The sequence below is a fragment of the Calypte anna genome, chromosome 20 (genome assembly GCF_003957555.1).
Source record: "Calypte anna isolate BGI_N300 chromosome 20, bCalAnn1_v1.p, whole genome shotgun sequence".
Classification (NCBI taxonomy): domain Eukaryota; kingdom Metazoa; phylum Chordata; class Aves; order Apodiformes; family Trochilidae; genus Calypte; species Calypte anna.
The window spans coordinates 6,728,868-6,748,239 of record NC_044265.1 but is presented as its reverse complement, the minus strand read 5'-3'; the positions used below and the strand labels follow the sequence as shown (position 1 = coordinate 6,748,239).

The following is a 19,372-nucleotide window of genomic DNA, read 5'->3' as shown; positions in this document are numbered from 1 at the left end:
TGTGGGTGTATTCATCTCAGACTTCTGCCAAAGTTTTACTAGACTGAAGGATCTATTCTGGATTTTACTCAGCTATTCACAGAAGTGCATATATCCTCTCTTCAGTTTAGTTAAAGCATGCATTAAGTAACATATATGCAGAAGACAGATGATGAAACAGTAGCTATACAGCTAAGTTTAACTTCTACACAAACTCTGCAAAATCCCCAGGAGACCACAGCTCTACTTAATGTATTCTCATTTCAAGTTATCAAACTTTATAAAATGTTTAAAGTGAAACTACTGATGCTTAGAACTCAGTTCATAGAAACAGAGGAGACAAAAACGTGCATGTATCTTTTTCCAGTTGTGGAAAAAAAAGAAAAGTGCCTTTCACACATGAGGACAGAAATCCAGAACTGTCTTTTGTTTGAAAATGTCATTCCCAAGAATATTTGCAGGATATTCCATGTCAATAATTCACCGACTGCCATGGACCAGGTCTGCCAGCAGCAGTAACATGGACAGAGTCAGTGGATTTGAGCCATATATCAGAACTCTAACATTCTTTGTAGCATAGATCCTTGGTTTCCTTACGCAGTTATAGCTATCATGATATAACCACCATGCTGAATCTTTCTTTCACTCCATTTTCAAGTCTAATGGCCCCAAACCACCTAACAGATATAATTTGACACACCTTGAGCTAATACTTTTATACAGAGAAAAATATCTAAGGAAACTAATTTACTTTCAAAATAAATAATTTAGAAACCTGATATCCAGTTTTGAAAAGTCACTCAGATGTCTTGGGGTTGAATATCCTAACACTTGCATTATTCCTAATTATTAGAAGTGATTATTATGATTAAGTCTGGATCTCAAATAACTTATTACTTTTAAAACAGCCTTCAGCCCTTCATTAATTGCAAAAGCTGCCTGCCACACATGTAGGATGCTACTCTGACTTCATAATGTTTTCTTTATATGGATGTAACCCAACAGAGAAGTGCAGCATGGCACAATGGCTTGAACACTAGAGTGCGGAGCAAAACTTGCATCTGGCCTTAATGTTGCTCTTCCCTTGCATGTGACCTTGTAAAAAGTACTTCACTAGTTGTGAAGTACTACCCATTTGACCCTCGATGTCACCAATTATTCAGAGATCAACTTAAGTTTTTAAGCATTTCTGTAATATAAAAATTACAACTGGCAACTATTGTGAGGACCAAATTCTACAGCACGAACTGATAATGTGAGATTTTTTTTATCCCAGCATATATCTAGATATTAAAATCTGATCACATCTTTTTTTGGTTCATTTCTCTTTTAATAAACATTTACCAGTAGCCTTCCCCCTCTTTCTTACAATTTAACGTTAAAATCACTTAAAAATGTCAAAGGCTCAGACAGTGAAGTGGAAAAATAATTATTTGAATGCAGTCAGCCACTGTATCTTCTTAGTCTAATATTAATGGCAGGAAATGAAAGATTGTAACTGAATTTTAATGAATTCATTAGTTAATTATTGTAGAGCCCTGTGAAAGTGCAAAGACTGATTATTACTTTTATTCCCAAGAAATCTTGTATAATGGCAGAGATGGACCTCCTACAATGACTTCTCTCTAGGTTCAAAATAGACGTCTGGGACAAAATGGCTATTTTTAATTCTTTGCATAATTCAAGTATGGACTTAGCAGGGTGAAATACTGATATATTACCACACAGGAGGTATTTTTTACTTTGTTAATAGGTTCATTTAACTGAATAGGTTTAGCCATACTATAGGGTACTGCTCAATTTTGGTAAATTAGCCAAAATGTGTACTACATTTGCTACATACTAAGCCATATTAAGCCCTAATATAAATTAACAGAACTCTCAGAAGAATTAACTGAAGTAAAAGTGTCCTTCTGCCAGGCTGTCTTTGGCCCACCATCCCTAGTTCTGTTGAATTTATTAAGATAAACATGTCTTCATTTCCTGACTGCAGATAAGGCTGACAAAATATGCTGGAATCAGTCACCAATTTTAAGACCTAATCATTCAGACACTTGGGCAAATGGAAAAGAGAAGCTTTTCTCATTAAGTAATGTCTAAGGGAAAGTTTAAATCTGTATTCCAATGAAGCAACTTGGTATTTGTTGCTGCAGGACCCAAGAATGCAACAACGCATTGTGCATTTTAAAAGCTGTCTCACAGAAAGAGATGTGTATGTTCACAGAAAACAAAACCTCTCTTTTTTTTTCTGTAAATGTTTACACAGGAACCTTTGGCAGAGGAAGACACTGACATTCAGAAATGTTTGTCACAGGATCTCTTTGTTTCTTTTCCATTCTAATAATCTCCTTCTTCAAGTTGCAGTATTGGCATCCACTGTTTTAAGCTAGTGATGATTCAGATGTTGCTTACACTGACTTTTCTAAAGATTAATTCATCAGTTGACTTGGTCTGTTTACATAATTTGTCCTTGTCTAATTTCCCACAATATGCAACAGGATGGTGTGAGAAGCTCTTCAAAATCAGGCTGATTAATATACTGAGATTGGGAACTCAATAGCTGGGTAACAACAACAGCCTTTCAGTCATCATTCACGACAGTGGCATTTTTTAGACTGTGAGACAGGTTAATGCAGAGGAAAACATATTTGTAACATCTACTGCTTCAATGGCTTCCAGTGTAGAAGGAAAACATCCTCTGAACTGGCATCATCTTTAACTAATCCAAATGAAGTGACAGTGAGCTCTATGCAGGATGGTCAGAATCCTGACTGTTAAAAGTCAAAGACAAAATCTTCCTTTGAGCTCACCCTCTTCCTTTCATCTTCATTCTACCAAGTCTGCTGCCTAACAAAGTTAGTCAAACTTTTTAAAGTACCAAAGCTGAAAAATATAAAACTGACAACCAAGGCTGAAACTGAGAAGCAGTTATAGGAAAATCATATCTTTTTAATCTCTTCTCATATTTTTACTTAAGACTTGTTCAAAAGAAATCTGTTGTCACACAGCTCCCTCCTACCTGCATGGCACCAGCATGTTTCCCAAAGGTGTCAGCAGGAGCACATGTCTGCAGAGATGCACACCACAAATGCCACTGCCACAGGGAAAACTACTACAGTGCAGAAAGAATGGTCCCCAGAGGAACCATCTTTTGCAATAGAACAAAACACAGGGAGCTTACAAAAAATAGAGAAGAGGGCAAGGCGATGCGAAAAGAGTGACAGAAAAGAGAAACAGAAGGAAGGTTAATTGGAATAGGAGTAAAATTTCTTCCTTCTAGTTTTCATGAAAGAGAAGAGAGAATACCATGGGAAGAAAGCCTGGTTTGTGAGTTGAGAAAAAAAACAAGCCCCTTTCCAAAATAACAGTATTCTCACATCAAGGGTGTTAAATATAAAAACAAGCCTCAAAAGGCTTTAATCCTTCATGACCTCAAATCAGTGCTCCCATGGACCTCAAACAAATAATTGAAAAAACCACTACAAATGAACTCTGGTGCTTTCTGACCTTACTCTGTTTATTGCAGTCAGGCCTCCTGTTTCAGAGAAACTGCATCCAGTATCTCTAAAATAACTCTCCTTAGCACGTTACTTTTGAAACCTGAGAAGTTAAGTGAACAAGGTTCTGAGGTACAGCCTTCTGCTGTTTCTAAAGCATGAAAATATGGTCAGATCTTTGGAAAAAAAAAAAAAAGGTAAAAAATACCTTCTTACTGCAGACAGCCTTCACAGTGAATGACTTAAGACTTTAACTGGAGATCAGAAATGAACACCAGCTTCCAACAATGGCAATTTCCATTTAAATTTGTATAGAACATACCACATTTAACTTCATGACTGAGGATCTCATTTACAGCTGAAGATTGCTTTGTACTTGTAAAGTATCATTGCTGTGTGTTACAATAAATTTATTTTGCAAATCAAGAGAGGTAGACTGAAAACATAATACAGAGTCAAAAGATCTTGGGTCTAAATTTAAATATTGATTTAATGTAAAAATAAGACAAATTAATAGCAGGACAGTTGCATAGCTACGCAAGCTAGTAGAAATTTCAGGTGCTTGAAATATAGTCATTATATATAAAAATTATTACACTAGATGAACATGAGTAAATAGAAAACATAGAATCTATGAAAAATAAAACATTAACCTTGGAGTGTTGTTCATATGATCATTGTTATTAGTGCCAGGACAGGGAAACAGCATCCAGTTAATAAGGCATGTGCATTTCCCTTTTTTTTTTTTTTCCTTCTTGAAGTGTTTATTTTAGAAAAACAAAACAGGGAAATTACCTTTTTAAGACCAAGACTTTGTAGCATTAACATGTAAAAACCACATTAATAGTTTGAAAATAGTGATCTTATTACAGCTATTATTCAAGATTCATTCGAATTTCTAGAAGCCTCAGATACTATAAATTAAAAAAAAAATTGTGCTGTTAATAATAACTACACTACGATTCTATATTATATATACTATGAGTAAGACAAATAGAACCAGTTTATGCCTGTTCCTCATCACAACAAAAGACATCAGCAAGAAAAGTGACAAAACTACTGTAAAGGCAAGGCACTAAATCTCATGTCTGGAAAATGGAAGAAGAAAACAGGTATGAAACACGCTACATATTCTGAAATCTTTTTTTAGAGCATATTTGTTCATTAGGAAATTGTTTCTCAGGAAAACAAATTGATCTTGTTGATTATTCCTCAGTCATTACTTATCCTAAACACCTTTCTGGATATGGATTTGTCTAGAGAAACCAATCTAGCTGACTGCTATGCCCCAAAGCACAGAAGCAGCAGTCCTTTCTCTTGTATTCTTATTTTGATTAATCTACTTTATGAAAAATTCAAATAACTACTTTCTTCTCATAGCATCTATCTTGCCTACTCTGTGCACTTCAGGTAATTGCAGGGCACAGTCTACACATACTGTGCCTTCAGTTCAAGCAGGCACTTTTTTAATTTTTTTTTTTTTAATTTCCTCAAGTAAATGTATAATGAAGCTAAACCTACACACATGACTGAAGCTCTGGCATTGTGCTTTGCTGCTGTCCATTATGAGAGCAAATTAAAGTATTATATGTATTAGTCTCTGTACTTTTATTAACAAGTCTAAGGAAACTTGCATACGAAGCTTTACCTGTCCTGTATCCTGTGTTGTTGAGGTACACTGCAAACGTACGTATTTCATGCTGAGCCTGCCAGGATGGAGAAGAACAGTTCTCATTGTTAGTGTAAGTGTTGTGGTTGTGGACGTACTTCCCTGTGAGAATAGAAGAGCGAGATGGGCAGCACATGGGCGTTGTCACAAAGGCGTTGATGAAATGGGCACCTCCATGTTCCATGATCCGCCTTGTTTTATTCATCACCTGCATAGAACCTGGATGATTAAAATAGAAAAATTATTTTCTTGTTTCAGTCACAAGAGCTAACCCAAGAATTTGTGTATTACACCAGAGACCAGAATGAAGAACAGCTGGCAAGGGTACTGTAATCTCATAGTAAACCCAAATCCCAAGAGATTATTCTCCCCCCTCTTGTGAAGTTCTTCCCATTCCTTTATGAAGGACCAAATACCGAAGTCCTAAATTAAGATTTTACCCAAACTTATTGACATAGATATTAATGCTTTTTAATTTCTCTCTCTCTAAGCTCAAGATTTACCACTGTAACTATCTGCACCATCTGTGCAGCCTTTCTGGAGCCACTAGTACTGTTCCAGTAGCTGAAGGCAAGAACCGGCATGAATAAGACAGAGACAACGTGGCCCAAGGGTGAAATTCACTTTGTGCAGCAACCCTGACCAAAGTTTGCATACTCTGTGAGCATTATTTAATCCTTTCAGGAGATACCTGATGTGCTGCCTTTTGTGCCAACCTTCTGCAACAGGCTGAGGGTTGTAATTGCAGAATTGCTGAGGCTGGAAGGGACACCTGGAAATTTAGTCCAACCACCTGCTCAAACTAAGTCTGCTAGAGTTGTTCTCTAGGTAGAATACTCTTCTCCCCAGTGTGAGGTATTAGCAGCTATCGATTTCTGCAACTTCCACTGAACCAAAGACCAAGTAATGCTCTCATAATGATTTCCATAGCCTGCCCACAGAGTTCTATTGATACACTCATTCCCGTCATGAAAACACTGTTACCTAAATTCTCTAAGTTTCCTTAGGCTTGTTTCTTTCTTTTCCTTAGGCTTGGTTCTGCAGATGGCTACTTGGGACAGATAACAGCATGTAGTTTATAATGATCACCTAAAAATCAACAATCAAGTTTAACTAGTAGGAAGTTGGATATATTGAGATAATAGGTAAGACATAAAATTGCCTTCCTGTAAAAAACTTACTGAAAATCACACTGCTGCATGCAAATGGATTTTCTGTTTCCTATTTAATATAAGGGTCTGGACAAAGACACCACCACAGACATTCAGTTAGCTAAATCTGAACCTGTATCAGAGTTCTTCCTACATGCAGAAACAGGAAGAATCAGAAAAAAACCCCACATTTACTTTCCCTCATCTATTGGTGCCTAATGGTTAAAACTGCATCAGAGTGAGGTATGTTTGATCTAGGAAGAATTTCCATTTTCCAAAGAACTTCTTTTGGTACCTATCAGCAACATGACCTTGCAAAGGAAAGCAAACCTTTCCATCATCAGTCTTCACTTCTTCTGAGCAGGAGAAGTCAATAGGCAACATGGACATGAAGCTATGGGTTTATGCTGGAGTAAGGTTGGGGCTAACCAAGCTGAGTTGGATTAATAGTTTAGCTTTAATCAATGCATCCTAAAACCATTTGTCACAAACTATACATTGTTGCTGCCAATAAGGGGTGTAGAATTCTTCTAAGCTCCTTAGGTAGGGATTTTATTATGAACTTGAAACAATATGTTGATTTGATACAGGGCATATGGACATAATCAGGAGTCAAAACCAAGAGGGAAAATGGTCATAAGCCACACACAGAATTTGACCTTCTGGCACCACGAAGGAAGGTTAGTTGGTACTGTACGTACTTTCACCTGAAAATTATGGTATTAGATTTCTTGAGATAATTTTGTTTGAATGAATATTAAAAAAAAAAAATGTTTGTTCATTGTGCAGTTCAGAGCACATCTCAGTCACATCACTTTGCAACAAAAACAAGGAAGGTTATTGCACTTCCCCTTTAGAATTCGCTAACCTTCACATATCAAAAAGAAGTTTCTGAAGAAAGCAACATATTTTGTTTCTGTAACTGTGGGATACGTGTTAGTGCTCAAAGACACTAAAAACACAGTTAACAATTATAGCAGTCAATTATACATTATGTGAGCCTGAAAACCGTGAATTCTTCCTCTCTGTTGTGTTATGAGCTATCCCAAGCATAAACAGGCAGAAGAATGTTTTGTCATCTCAATATTAAAATACAATTTAACAATCCCTTTAAATGACAGAGGCATATGTGCATAAATAACAGTACATGTTAAGACTCCTCTTGGGGACTGTAACCTCCTTTAATAAAAGTGCTGTAATGACAAGGTTCTATATATCATCAGTCTTTAATACAAAAACACATGATCTAATCTGTTTCCTCAGCTTGAGAACTAATACAGAGTGACAGATCAGTGGAAGGTAAAAATCCAGCATACTCTGGTACAATCTTAAATAGGCCAGCTTTAAATATTTTAAACAGCATTAAGTCAGCCAACCAAAATTTATTTTCTTCAGTTTGCCTCCAATACAAACATAGAATTGGGAGGAAAACGTTGAAACTGATCTTTCTATGGCACAAGATTAGAAGATTAGTTATGTGTTTATCACCAACTGGAACATCACCAAATCACCTTTTGAGTGGGAAAACCTCCTGGGGTTTCATTAGGGCAGTCATGCTTTGAAGTGTCAATATTTAATTCAGAAAATGTTCTGTTACCTACCTAAAGCCACTGATAAATTAGAATGATTTATTAGTTGGGTGAGGAGTTTCTAAGCTATTTTAAAAATACCAATTGGAATATTAAAGTGAAAATATTAAAGTTTAATCAATTCAATGCATTCAAGCTGGTCACTGAACAGTGAAGCGAAACCTAGGTTGAAATTCCACTTAAAATTTGTGTGATATCCATAACTTTGCTAGTGTGCCTTCACAGTTAATGTTGGGGATAAGGTTGATATTCTGACTAATGTTAATGGAGAAAAATATACCAGTTGTTTATTAAATAATATTGACTTTCTCGTTGGTCATGTTTTGTTGTCAGAGGTTATAATTTACATGAGTTTTAGGGAGCTCCAGATGTTGAACTTGCTTGAAGACTCAAGTGACACAGTTTACTCTGAAGCACAATTTAAGAAGTGATATCCATATGCAGATGAGTTAACTGAACCCCATGTTAATTAACTGTTCCCTAAAACCTTCTGGTTTTGTCCTGTTTGAAGATCCTTTCAACATCTTCGTTTTCTTTTTTCCCCTCTCATATTTGATTTTAGCAAAGCTCTAAGGTCCTGATCTCCATGTGTGATAATTAAAAAAATTCTCTTCCATGCCACTTTTGTAGTTTTTTAAAGGAAAATATAGAACCATAACATCATGTCTCATTCAGATTTCTCTGACACAGATGAAATATCTTCTAAATAATCGGCTCTTTCTCCAACTATAACATAACAAAATAAGTTGGTGTGTTAAACCACAGCAATATGGTAGGCAAACCTAATTAAACTGGAGATGCTGAGTTCATCACACAGGGGACATCAGCATTATACCAACTTAGACTTCAATGGCTCTAATGGGGAAAAAGAAGTTTTTATTTCTAATTAATTCTTTCTCCTCATTATATCCCTCCTCTTTATACTCTGCTTGTCAGTACAAGTCTTTTGATTAGACAGTCAACTGAGTGTGGATGTTTCAGTAGTTCCTGGTGTTCTTATTTGTCTTTTCCCATTTGTATCCATTACAATTTACACTTGTTCTCCTTTGACCTGGAGATTCTGCATCCTTTTCATCAGCCCCTCATCACTTCTTCCCATTTTTCAATACAGTCTGAGGTCTGGTTTCCCAAGTAAAATTGAGATTAAGATCAGGACAAAAGAAAAAAAAAAAAAACAAAAAAAGACAAAAAATTGGTACTACTTTCCTGAAGGACATTCACTTTCTGGTAAACTATACCTGCTACTGAGACATTGTTAAGTCTATCTTAAACTAAATAAAAGGAAAGGCTGTTAAGAGCACTTGTGACCCTGTTGTCTTTCCTTTTGCCGTAAAAGTAGACACAAAAGAACAATGAAAGCTTTAACACCATCAATTGCAGAATATTCTTAGAAACAGATGAAATCTTAGTTATGCACAGCTTTCTCTGCTACACTTTCAGAGCTTCCAAGTTTTCCTTAGCTTTTATTTGTAATTCACATCTTGTTTTCATCTTTCTTAAATGCATTAACCACAATCTCCACAAATAGCAATTTTGATTAACTTGGACAGCTCACCAGACAATAGACAAAAATAAAAATTAATTCAAATAAATATTAGGTCTCACAAAGCCATTAGTGGTAAATGACGAATATCAAATCTCAGCTTCAGCAAATGGGTTTTCCTTAGTTAGATCCTAATTTGTGTGGACATATGCCTATTATGCTTGAAATTGGAAAGCATCAGATTATCGGAGAAGAGAAATATCCTGCCCAAAGGACTAGGACAATTGCATCAGAAACAAGCAGGCTAGCATAAACCAGAAGATTATAAATTTTTAAGGACCACCTTCTGAGGGTGCAAGATAATGTACTTAAGTTCTTTTGGATATCCATTATTGAAACTGCATTATTTGTGATCCAAATAACCATTTACAAAAAAAAGTGATGATAAAAAATTTTCTGATCCTACCAGTATGAATAACATTTGTGATTGGTGAAGTTATTGTCATAAGCTCTCACCACCTCTGAGAAGAATGTGGCATCTATTATACTACAGACAGGCAGTAATACTGATAAAAAGGAAGCATCAGTAGGAATACTGCTATGTTGCTGTGATTAATTTCTCCACTTCATGAGCAACTGTATAATTAACAGAAGTTGATGAATTTTACTATTGTGTTCTGTTTCATCTGCAAGGCCTGTTTTCCATTTTTTCCCATCCATACTAGAAACTTGATGCAATAACAGTCAAAAAAACCACCAGATCACACATACATGAGCTTCATCTTTCTGATTATCCAAGCTTTATACTCACGTAAAACATATTTCTAATGCAAAGTTATTAACATAAAATGTTCTCCTAACTAGATTCAAGACTTGATAAATATAAGCTTGTTCAGATAACAGAACAAAACCCAAGCTGTCAGTAAATTCATTGTTCCAAATCATTAGGCAAAGTTTGTATTTAATCTTCATCTCCTTTCTTCAACAATTAACAGTGTTGAATAACAGTAGAACCTTTTCACACTGAGTGACTTTGGTCAGTAATTAACTATACATATAAATGGACAATACCAAGAGCAGTATGACTATGTCAGGTAACATTTAAGTAATTAAAATGAAAATTGTATACGTAATTAATGTCTGCAATTACACAACAAAATTTGAGTAATTACATAGTGCAATTGTCAGTCACGAATTTAAATCTACTGTTTTGGCACGTACCTTCCCAGGTAATACCAGCAATTGCCAGAAGCATAGTTTAGGTGTCAATCTAGATTAAAAGAGATAGGCATCTCAATCTCATCTTTCCACCGAAACAGGAAGTTTGATATTTTTAGACTAGCTTCTGCTTTCCTTGAATTGCATGCAGATAGAATGTATTTTCTACACAAAGGTAGGTTTAAACTTTTGCATCTTTGTCTTCTAATTTTTCACAAGGAAAAAAGAAATATTTTGAATGCAATAATTTAGCTTCAAGGAAAAGCAGTGCCATACTTTTTATCTAAAATCCTCTTTAGGTTGGTTTCTTACCAAGTTCCACATCCTGATCATCAGTAAGAACAAGGATGATGTTTGGGCGGATGTTTCTACGGTCTCTTTGAAACCTTCCCTTCAGACGCTGATTTAACAGGAAAGCTGAACCTCCATCCAACAGTGATAAAACAGTCATCATGAATAATCCAAGGACAATACTATGCTGTGCCATATTGCGATGATTTAGTGTTCTCTCAGAGCAAGGTAGGTTAATGGCTTCTATTTTGTTTTTGTTTGCAGGTCTCCTATAAGGGAAAGGGAAATCCGTATTGATACCTCAGCCTCCCTGCTCCCAAAGAACAGCAAGGTTCTGTCCAAAGAAGCAAAAAAAAATTTAATTAACTCCTAAGAAAAAAATAAAACAACAACAAAGCAACTGAATGTTTTTCTAGTGCCACCTAGAAGAAGAAACTTGAAAAATTCATAGTTCACAAGCTGTTACCAACATAGGCAATGAAGTTCCACTCTATGCTCAGATTTGGCAGCAAGTTCAAGGATTCAGCAGGGTATCAAATTCTTATTTTTGCTTTGATATATATAAAAAGCAATCTTCTGCCTTAAGGTTCTGGAAAATTTGGAGATGACATTTTTGTTTACTGCATAAAAAACATGGGTGTTCAAGAAAAAAACCCTCATGTCTATCCATATTTTTAAACCAGACTGCAATAAAATTCACTCACTTAACAACGTATTTGTACATTTGTAGAGGATCCTCAGACAGAAGACTTGATATACATGGATTTATCTTACAAATTTCATTAGAGATCAGAGCTGCCAAGATCTTGGAAATATGGTATGATAGTGTTTGAAGTCTACTACAGCTTTGATGTTAGGGTGATATCCCTTCAGCATTTCTGTTGGTTTCCAAGTAGGTTTTTTTTGAAATATCATTATTATTAATGAGCACATTTGAAGGCCCATTACCACAATGGGTTGGGAATGGATGCACCAAGATTTTTTGCACTGCCAATGACTTCTCTCCATCCTAAATACAGTGCCCTAAAATTGACTTGTTTGAAAAGCAGAGCACATCTAGCTGGCACTGCTCCTGCTAATGAGACAGTAAATGTTCTTAGATAATCCATCAAGAAAATTCAAAAAAATGAGTAAGTGTACTGAAGAAATTGTCAAATCATAATTTTGCTCAATTGTCTTTTGGTATAAAGGGATTGTCTCATGCTTTCAGAAGTTGAAATAACAGTATGAAACTGTATTGAAAATATCAAGTACTAATTATTTCATCAGATCAGTGATCAATGAGTCAGTTTTTGATGAATTCCCTACTTGCTGCTTGCCTTTTCCTGGAATGGTGCCAACAATCTCTTGTAATGCAGTGAAAAATCAATTAAAAATGACACAAGAGAGACTATCTGCTTTTTGTAAAGCCCAGAAACACCTGAGTAGAAAGAAACTACCACAGTGTGTTTTACCTAAAGAAATACGTTGGCTATTCTGTTCCTAAAGCCATTTGGGAAAACAGTTTTTCCTCCAGCATATTATTTCATAGCCACAATGTTACTTCATCTTCCAGCATTTGTTCTTTCAGATAAACTCCAGTTAAGAGTTCTCGTGCAATAGCAAAACCACGGGTCTGAAAAATCATACTCAGTTTCTCTGCTTATTAGGAAATACATATTGAATTCTCATACAAATCAACAGATATATAGCTATAATATGATGCAATATTTATTAAGGCTGGTTTCCAAAGATGTACACTAATAAGGTTTTGAGGAAAAGAAAAATTCTTATTCCTTACTAGTCTCCCCTGTGAGTTTCACAGGCCAGTGAAATTAACTTTTTTCATAGAAACAAAAAAATTATTTGAATATCCTATTGCTTGTTCCAGTGGGTAGAGAAAATGAAAAGTCCCAACTTCCTGTTTACAGAGACAGTTTTAGTACCTCTGCTGCTGCTGCTCAGATATTTGCCATGCTATACCCGAAGGAATATCGACAAGTTCTATCGATTTTCATTCCTTTTCATTCCATCCCATCTGCAGCAGTACAGTTGAGAAGAATCATACCAGTGTCAACATGTTGCTACTGTCCAGAGTAGTCAAAAGCAGCCTGAAAGGCAAACCTGGATCTGTTTCAAAAGAGGAGACAAGAAAAAAGAAATTAGTTTAGCAGGTACATATTCCTGGATACCAGGTTTATAGGGGAGAAGGCAGAGGAATGGTTTCTGCTCTTCAAAAATGAGTCCATATGTATTTCTGTTTAAAAACAAACAAAACTGACAACACAGATGTTTTCACTAAACACAAACATTTTATGGAAGTCTAGAAGTTAATGTAGGTTTTTTTCCGCTCTATGCTAGGCAATAGCTTCTCAAAATCAAACATAACACTTGCTGACTTTTCTTGCAGCATGTAGGAGGCTGCTCTTTCTTGTATCTGCTCATAACTACATTCACTGCAATGTATCCTGCATATAAGTTTTCCTTCCACTTTTCCCACTTCTTTAAAAAAAAATTAATGGAAGTGACCTCATAACCTCATTGCCTCTCTTCCCTTAGCCTGTCTTTTGCTCAGCTTATTGCTCCTCTCGTTCTACTGTATCTAAAAATAGAGGCTGTCCCCAGCTCAAAGAGCTGCTTATCTATCTATAAAATACCACATCTGGGGATGTACACAAACTGCTATTCCACACATATTTTATCCACACTAGTATATTTATGGTGAAAAGAATTAGTTATCTCTAAGAGGATACTGTGGGCGGAGGAGGGAATTTCCAGCCAAGTACCACAGGCATCTTCTACCAAACCTGTTATCTCTTTCTCAACGCCCTCCTTGATTAAGATTTTTCAGCTATTCTGATGTGTTGTGTCCCTATTATTATCAGGGTGAGTAGTGCTGGGAACCAACTCAAAAGTATGTAATTATGTGCAAAACTCATACCAATAACTAGGTAAGAAAATTAAAGCAATTTTAGAAAATAACCTATTTCTTGAAATGTGTATTCGTGAAAGACAGACATGCCACAACTGACAGAATATATGCAGTAAAATCAAAAAAACAGCTTCAAATAGTTCTCAGAATAGCAACAGCATTCTGAGTGCCTTACATGGATTGCCAGTGGTCAAATACAGATTTATTTTTTTAACCCCTGGTCTTGGGTGAACTTCAGGGAAGAAATATGACATGAAGTCTCTATTAACAGTTCTTTCCCCATTTCTGTCAACAAGTTTAATCTGAAACTCATAGATAAAGCCAGAATAGCTCCACAGCAGTGCCCCAATCTGCCTTCACTTTTAATATAGCACCCTCTCCAATGATGCATTTTGATCTGAGTGGTACATATGGCCCACTGCTTTATGTGCCTCTGCAGGCCATCCTCCAATATTAAAGATGCTTAGCCTGTAGTGGCTCTCATGAGAATTAGGTATGTCTCTTATTTTCTCCCAGATTACTCATATGAACTTGACAAGTCTAGTCACTCCTATGTTATATTTAGAAATTTATGAAATGTTCTTCAGCTGGGGCGTGTAGCTGAGCTTTATTAAGCCTATGAAACCTCGTAGCAGGCTGCTGGTCTTATTTTCTACAGTTTACAGTTGAGTTTAACAAGTCCCTGACTCCCTTCATAGCCTGAATTAGATACAGCTGCCTCTTCTTGTTCTTAACTCCTGCTAGTATGGGGAATGAGAATACAGCCAAACTTAGTTCTCCAGTGTGGCAACGCAGAACATTACACTAAGTCACATTATAAATGCTGAAGAGATGATGCCAGGCTTCGGTATAGTTATTCTCTTTACAAAAGAACAGAGCCAAGTTCTGTTCCCAAGTAGTATTTTCAACAAGGAAAGACTTTTTAACACTGCCCTCAGTAATTAATGTCAGTTCTACTGCAGCACAGACAGGATGCATAAGGATGACCAGTGTCAGTTCTACCTCCCAGATGGTATTTTTAACGTGTTATTGATTAGCATTGCTGCTCACAGATGAGCCAGGCACAGTGTGCAAAGCTAGCACACACACGCATTGGTGCTCCCAACCTTGCAGACACAAGTCCTGCCCCACATGTAGTGAAGTGCAACTTTACTGAAGTAAAAGAAACTATTATAATATAATCAAGAGTAGTAGTTGGCTCTTCCTGTAAAAAAAATAGGCACAAGCATGTAATAAATTAATTCTTGCATCAAATACATATGTTAATCCTGCTTAAAGCCTACTTCCAGAAAGCTGTTGCTAGTTATACTTATGTTAACTTTTTTAAAAATAAGCATACTGTAAACCACCAAACACAAAATTGGTATGGCAGGTTCAACTCACCTAGCAGCTACCCAGAACAGGGTAAAACCACATAAGCCAGAACTGCTCAATAAGGCAAAACTGTCTGGGGAAAAGCAATGCACACCTGCTCTGAATAGTCTGGAGCCAATACCAGGTGTATTATTTAAGCAGACTTAGGTGTGCCATTTGTCCAATGTTTAAATTCATTGAAATACATGGTGCTGGATCCATTTCCTAGCAACCAACCCAATTAAAGCCACTTTGCCAGTTAAATGGATTCAGCAGTGCTCCTGTTCTTTTAACTCTTGAGTCACTCCTATGTATCCAGGTTAGGTTATGATAACTCCTTTTTCACTGAAGTTGTCAACCATAATTTAAAAACATTATATTTTGTTTGTCGGAGATAAAAACATTTTGAAATGTGGGCTGGGTAGGACCTTGTTTGCAGTGAATAAGATTCCCAGGGGAAGGCTGGTAACAGCATTACTCCTGTAATCTAACAACATGATGTATTTTCTTATAGTTTTGTATTGTCCAATTTTTTCCTCCAGTCAAAAATTTATGAGAAAATACAAAATCAAAGCCCCAGTGTTATATTGGACTGAACTGTCAAAGATTATAGTTGTGTTGATTTACCTACACACGCTATGGTTAAACTATCTTTATTTGCAAGCATCTACCATTTCCTCAGAAGTCAGGAACAGAGCTTCCACACTTAATAGAGCACTGAATTACTATTCAGATGCATTCTTCTGACTCGCTTTGCTTATGCTAGTGAACTCTACACCAAACCTAAATATTTATCACATATAAAATTACTTGCACTACAGAATGCCTTCCCTATTCTGTACCTTAATTTAAAAAACCCTAAAAAACAACAACAAAAAAACCCCCACCCTGACTCATAAAGTAGTTATAATTTTCCCTAGGACTTGATATTTTCAACAGTGTTTTAAACAGCACAATATGCTTTCCATGAATCTGTGCTATTCTCTCTGTCAACTGTATGGATGACACTATCAGATCTTCCCAGCAATACACACAAAACTAATTAGTCCTCATATAGGTTAAATTGCTATCGAGATCTCCCAAATCCACGATAACAAACACACTTTTCTGCATCACATGCAATGATAATCCAGCAACAAAGATACTTGCAGATATTAAGAATTTTTTCACTGTTATTAATTATAAATATGTGAAGATAATAAAGATAACAATCTTTGCCTTTAAGGATAATTATATTAACTTGCATTAAGTAATGACCGTAGACTTTCCCTTCTGAAAATACCAAAAGGGGACGCATGAAAGTGCTCCAGATAGAAAAAGTAGGCGAGACCAGTTAACCATTACACAGATACATTCTATCAAGGAAGAAGAATCTTTCTGAGGCCACGTACAGAAAACATAATCATCCTATATGCGTGTGCGTATATATACGCGTACACATACATATAGGCAGTCGGATACGTGTATTACCCGGATGAGCACGGTTATGTTAAACGGGAAGCTAAGTGCTATGGCATCAACTGGCTCTGGAAACTCTTGCACAGCCCCAGCAAGGCGCGGCCACCCCAGCGACCAAGGGGACACATCCCGGGCCAGGGGGGACTACACACACGGCCCTCCCGGCAACCACCGCCGCCGGGACCATGCTGTCTCCTCCGGCTTTAGCAGCTACGGGGCTGGCACCGAGCGCCCACCCGGCGGTGCCAGGGCCGAAGGGCGGTGTCGCTCCGGGGAGCTCCGGCCGCATCAGACGGGCTGGCCAGGGGCAGCGGGCGCGCAGCCATCGCCACGGCAGGACCGCACCGCCTCTCCTCCAGCACCCACCCACCCAACTCGCTAGCCGCTGCCTGCTCTCTGAGCCCCAAACCCCATTTCTCGGAACACCTCACTCAACTTCCAGCCCCGCCCGTTACCTATGCAGCAGGAGCGCGGCCAGACCTGCTGCTGCCTGCTGCGCTAGACCCTCCGCCCAGGCTGCCCGCTATGGCAGCCCGGCTCGGCCTCCGGGAGCCCCCGATGCGAGGGCACCACCGCCCAGCAGCTCCCAGGCTCCGCGCCGACCCTGGCTGGCGAGCGGCAGGGAGGGCTCCAGGCAGACAGCCCTTGCAGCAGCAGCGCGGGCAGCGCAGCCGCCGCTCACTCACCCGCGGAGCTGCGCTCAGCGGTGCCTTGCCGGAGCTCCCACAGCCCGCCCGCGGAGTCCGACGGGGGAGAGAAGCGCATCCTCCGGCCACGGCAGCGGGGAAAGCCTGTTTCCCGAACAAGCGTTGAGAGGAAGCGCTCGGGCGGGTGCTGCCCCCGCCTCTTCTTCCTCCTCTCCCTTCTTCTCCTTTTCCCGTTTAAAAAGTTCATTTACCTCGAGGATCCTCCTCCCTGGATTGACGCAATGCCCCGGCGGCGCACAGAGAGGAAACCTGTTCCACCACCCCCGGCTCGTTCAGAGTCCAGAGGCAGCCCCGGGGCTCTGCCCCCCCCCTCCGCACCCCAGCGCCAACCCGGGGAGGCACAGAGGCAGCAACCCCCTTCCAAAGGGAAGGCGCCGACGCTGAGCTTCGGCTGGGTGCACAAAGCCTTTATAAGCAAAGGGGACGATCCAGTGAGGGGTGGGGAGAGTGAATTAATTGCCCCTCATATTTTATTCTCTTGTCTCTTTGCCCAGCTCAGACAGGCTCTTCAGTGCTGATCTCCCCACAGAGCTGCTGGGTGGGGGGGTGGCATGATCAGCGCGGCTGAGGTCTGCCTGGACCCTGGACCCAGACACCTGTGGCGAGAGCCTTACGACTTCTTCATGTGCCGGGAACACAGCCCCGGTCACCTTGTGGGGACCTAATTAAGCTCTTTAGGGTAGGGACTGTGTTTACAGCTGGTGCTATCTACACTATTTGTTCCAAGTTTCATTTTAATCCTGGAACTTAATGTTTGTGTAAATATTTAAATATGTAATGTCTTCAGTGGATCCTTTAAGGACCTCTAAAAGATCTTTCAGGTACATCAGTACATTAATATGTTAAGAAACCAACATTTTCTTCTAGCATTCCCATGCTGAGCGTGCCACACCTGCACCACAGGTGATCTCAGAACTTCCTCACACTTATTGCTAAATTTAGTACATAATTATACATACAGGAGGGCAGATTATGAATCCCACCTTATCTCTTAGGCTTTTATTTTGAATTTTTATCTATGCATCAGAAAACATCTAAAAATGAAAAGCACTTTAAGCCATTATTTTTATCATGAGATGATGCTACAGGAAAAATGGTTTATTTGGTTGAAAGTGGAGAGGACATAGTTCTCTTGTGGAAGAAGAGCAATCAGTGGAAGAGGAAGAAAGATTAGAAAAAGATTCTATCATTTCCCTACTCAAGACAAAATATACACATTTCATAGCTGCAGAAACCAGTGAAGAAATATGACTGTTCCTGAAAATGCTTTGATAAAATGACTAGCTGTAGTTTTAAGGAAAAATGCCAGTGCAAATGAAACACAAAGAGATATAGATCTCTAGAAGTAAATATTTTGAAAAGCAACACAAGATTGAAACTTCTGTTCCACCTATAATTTATCTGGATTTTTGCTTTAAAACAAGCATAGCCTCCAGTAACCTAATTTGGAGTTTTCTGGAGAAGGATGACTATCTTGAACTTTCTCATTGTTGGCTGCATTCTTGACTACACCTAGTTGACCCTAAATCAGCAAAAATTGAAATGGCCCAATTCTTTCAAATACAGGTATGTCACTACTCAGGTACCAAGCATGCTCCTGTAGGGACAGGAAAAAACAATGCAAGTGAAGCATTTTATGTCAGTACAACTGGACCCACGCTAGGGGCTGCAAAAGTGTAACCATATTAGTGTGCTCCCTAAGAGGGAGTTACACTAGTACAAAAGCTTTGTGTAAACCAGGAGCTACATCTTCCCAACTTTTTGATAAAATTGTTGTATTGCTTTTGAGATAACCTTTGACCTTTTGCTAGAGACTTTCATCTCACAGTAAAACAATTTACAGACAATTAAGTTTTACAGCACACCTGTGAGCTATGGTGTTCTGATTCTGCACATTTTAGACATAAATTGGTGTCAGATAAGGCAGCTGAGTCACCCAGAGCCAGAGTTTCAAGCAACAAGGCCAGGAACAGAACGAGGAACCAGTGTACCCCTGCTCTAATCACAGGCCAACAGTTTGCCCTCTGCAGCACACAACCTCTACAAAATGATCTCTAAAGGGACTG

The 19,372-nt window shown here is 38.3% G+C and overlaps 1 protein-coding gene across 2 annotated transcripts in view; it reads right to left on the bottom strand.

Annotated features, from left to right (window-relative positions):
• Window positions 1-17,491, bottom strand: part of SULF2 (sulfatase 2) — a 66,188-nt gene extending 48,697 nt beyond the window's left edge. The window contains exons 1-4 of one of the 2 annotated variants that reach the window (XM_008497879.2): window positions 17,286-17,491; window positions 12,803-12,986; window positions 10,899-11,146; window positions 5,125-5,364 (exon numbers count right to left, since the gene is read on the bottom strand). In XM_008497879.2, the coding sequence (XP_008496101.1) occupies window positions 5,125-5,364; window positions 10,899-11,073 (415 nt within the window). In that variant the 5' untranslated portion in view covers window positions 11,074-11,146; window positions 12,803-12,986; window positions 17,286-17,491. The remainder of the gene's footprint in view (window positions 1-5,124; window positions 5,365-10,898; window positions 11,147-12,802; window positions 12,987-17,285) is intronic. The other variant, XM_030463410.1, reaches the window with a different exon arrangement.
• Between the last annotated feature and the right edge of the window lie 1,881 nt (window positions 17,492-19,372).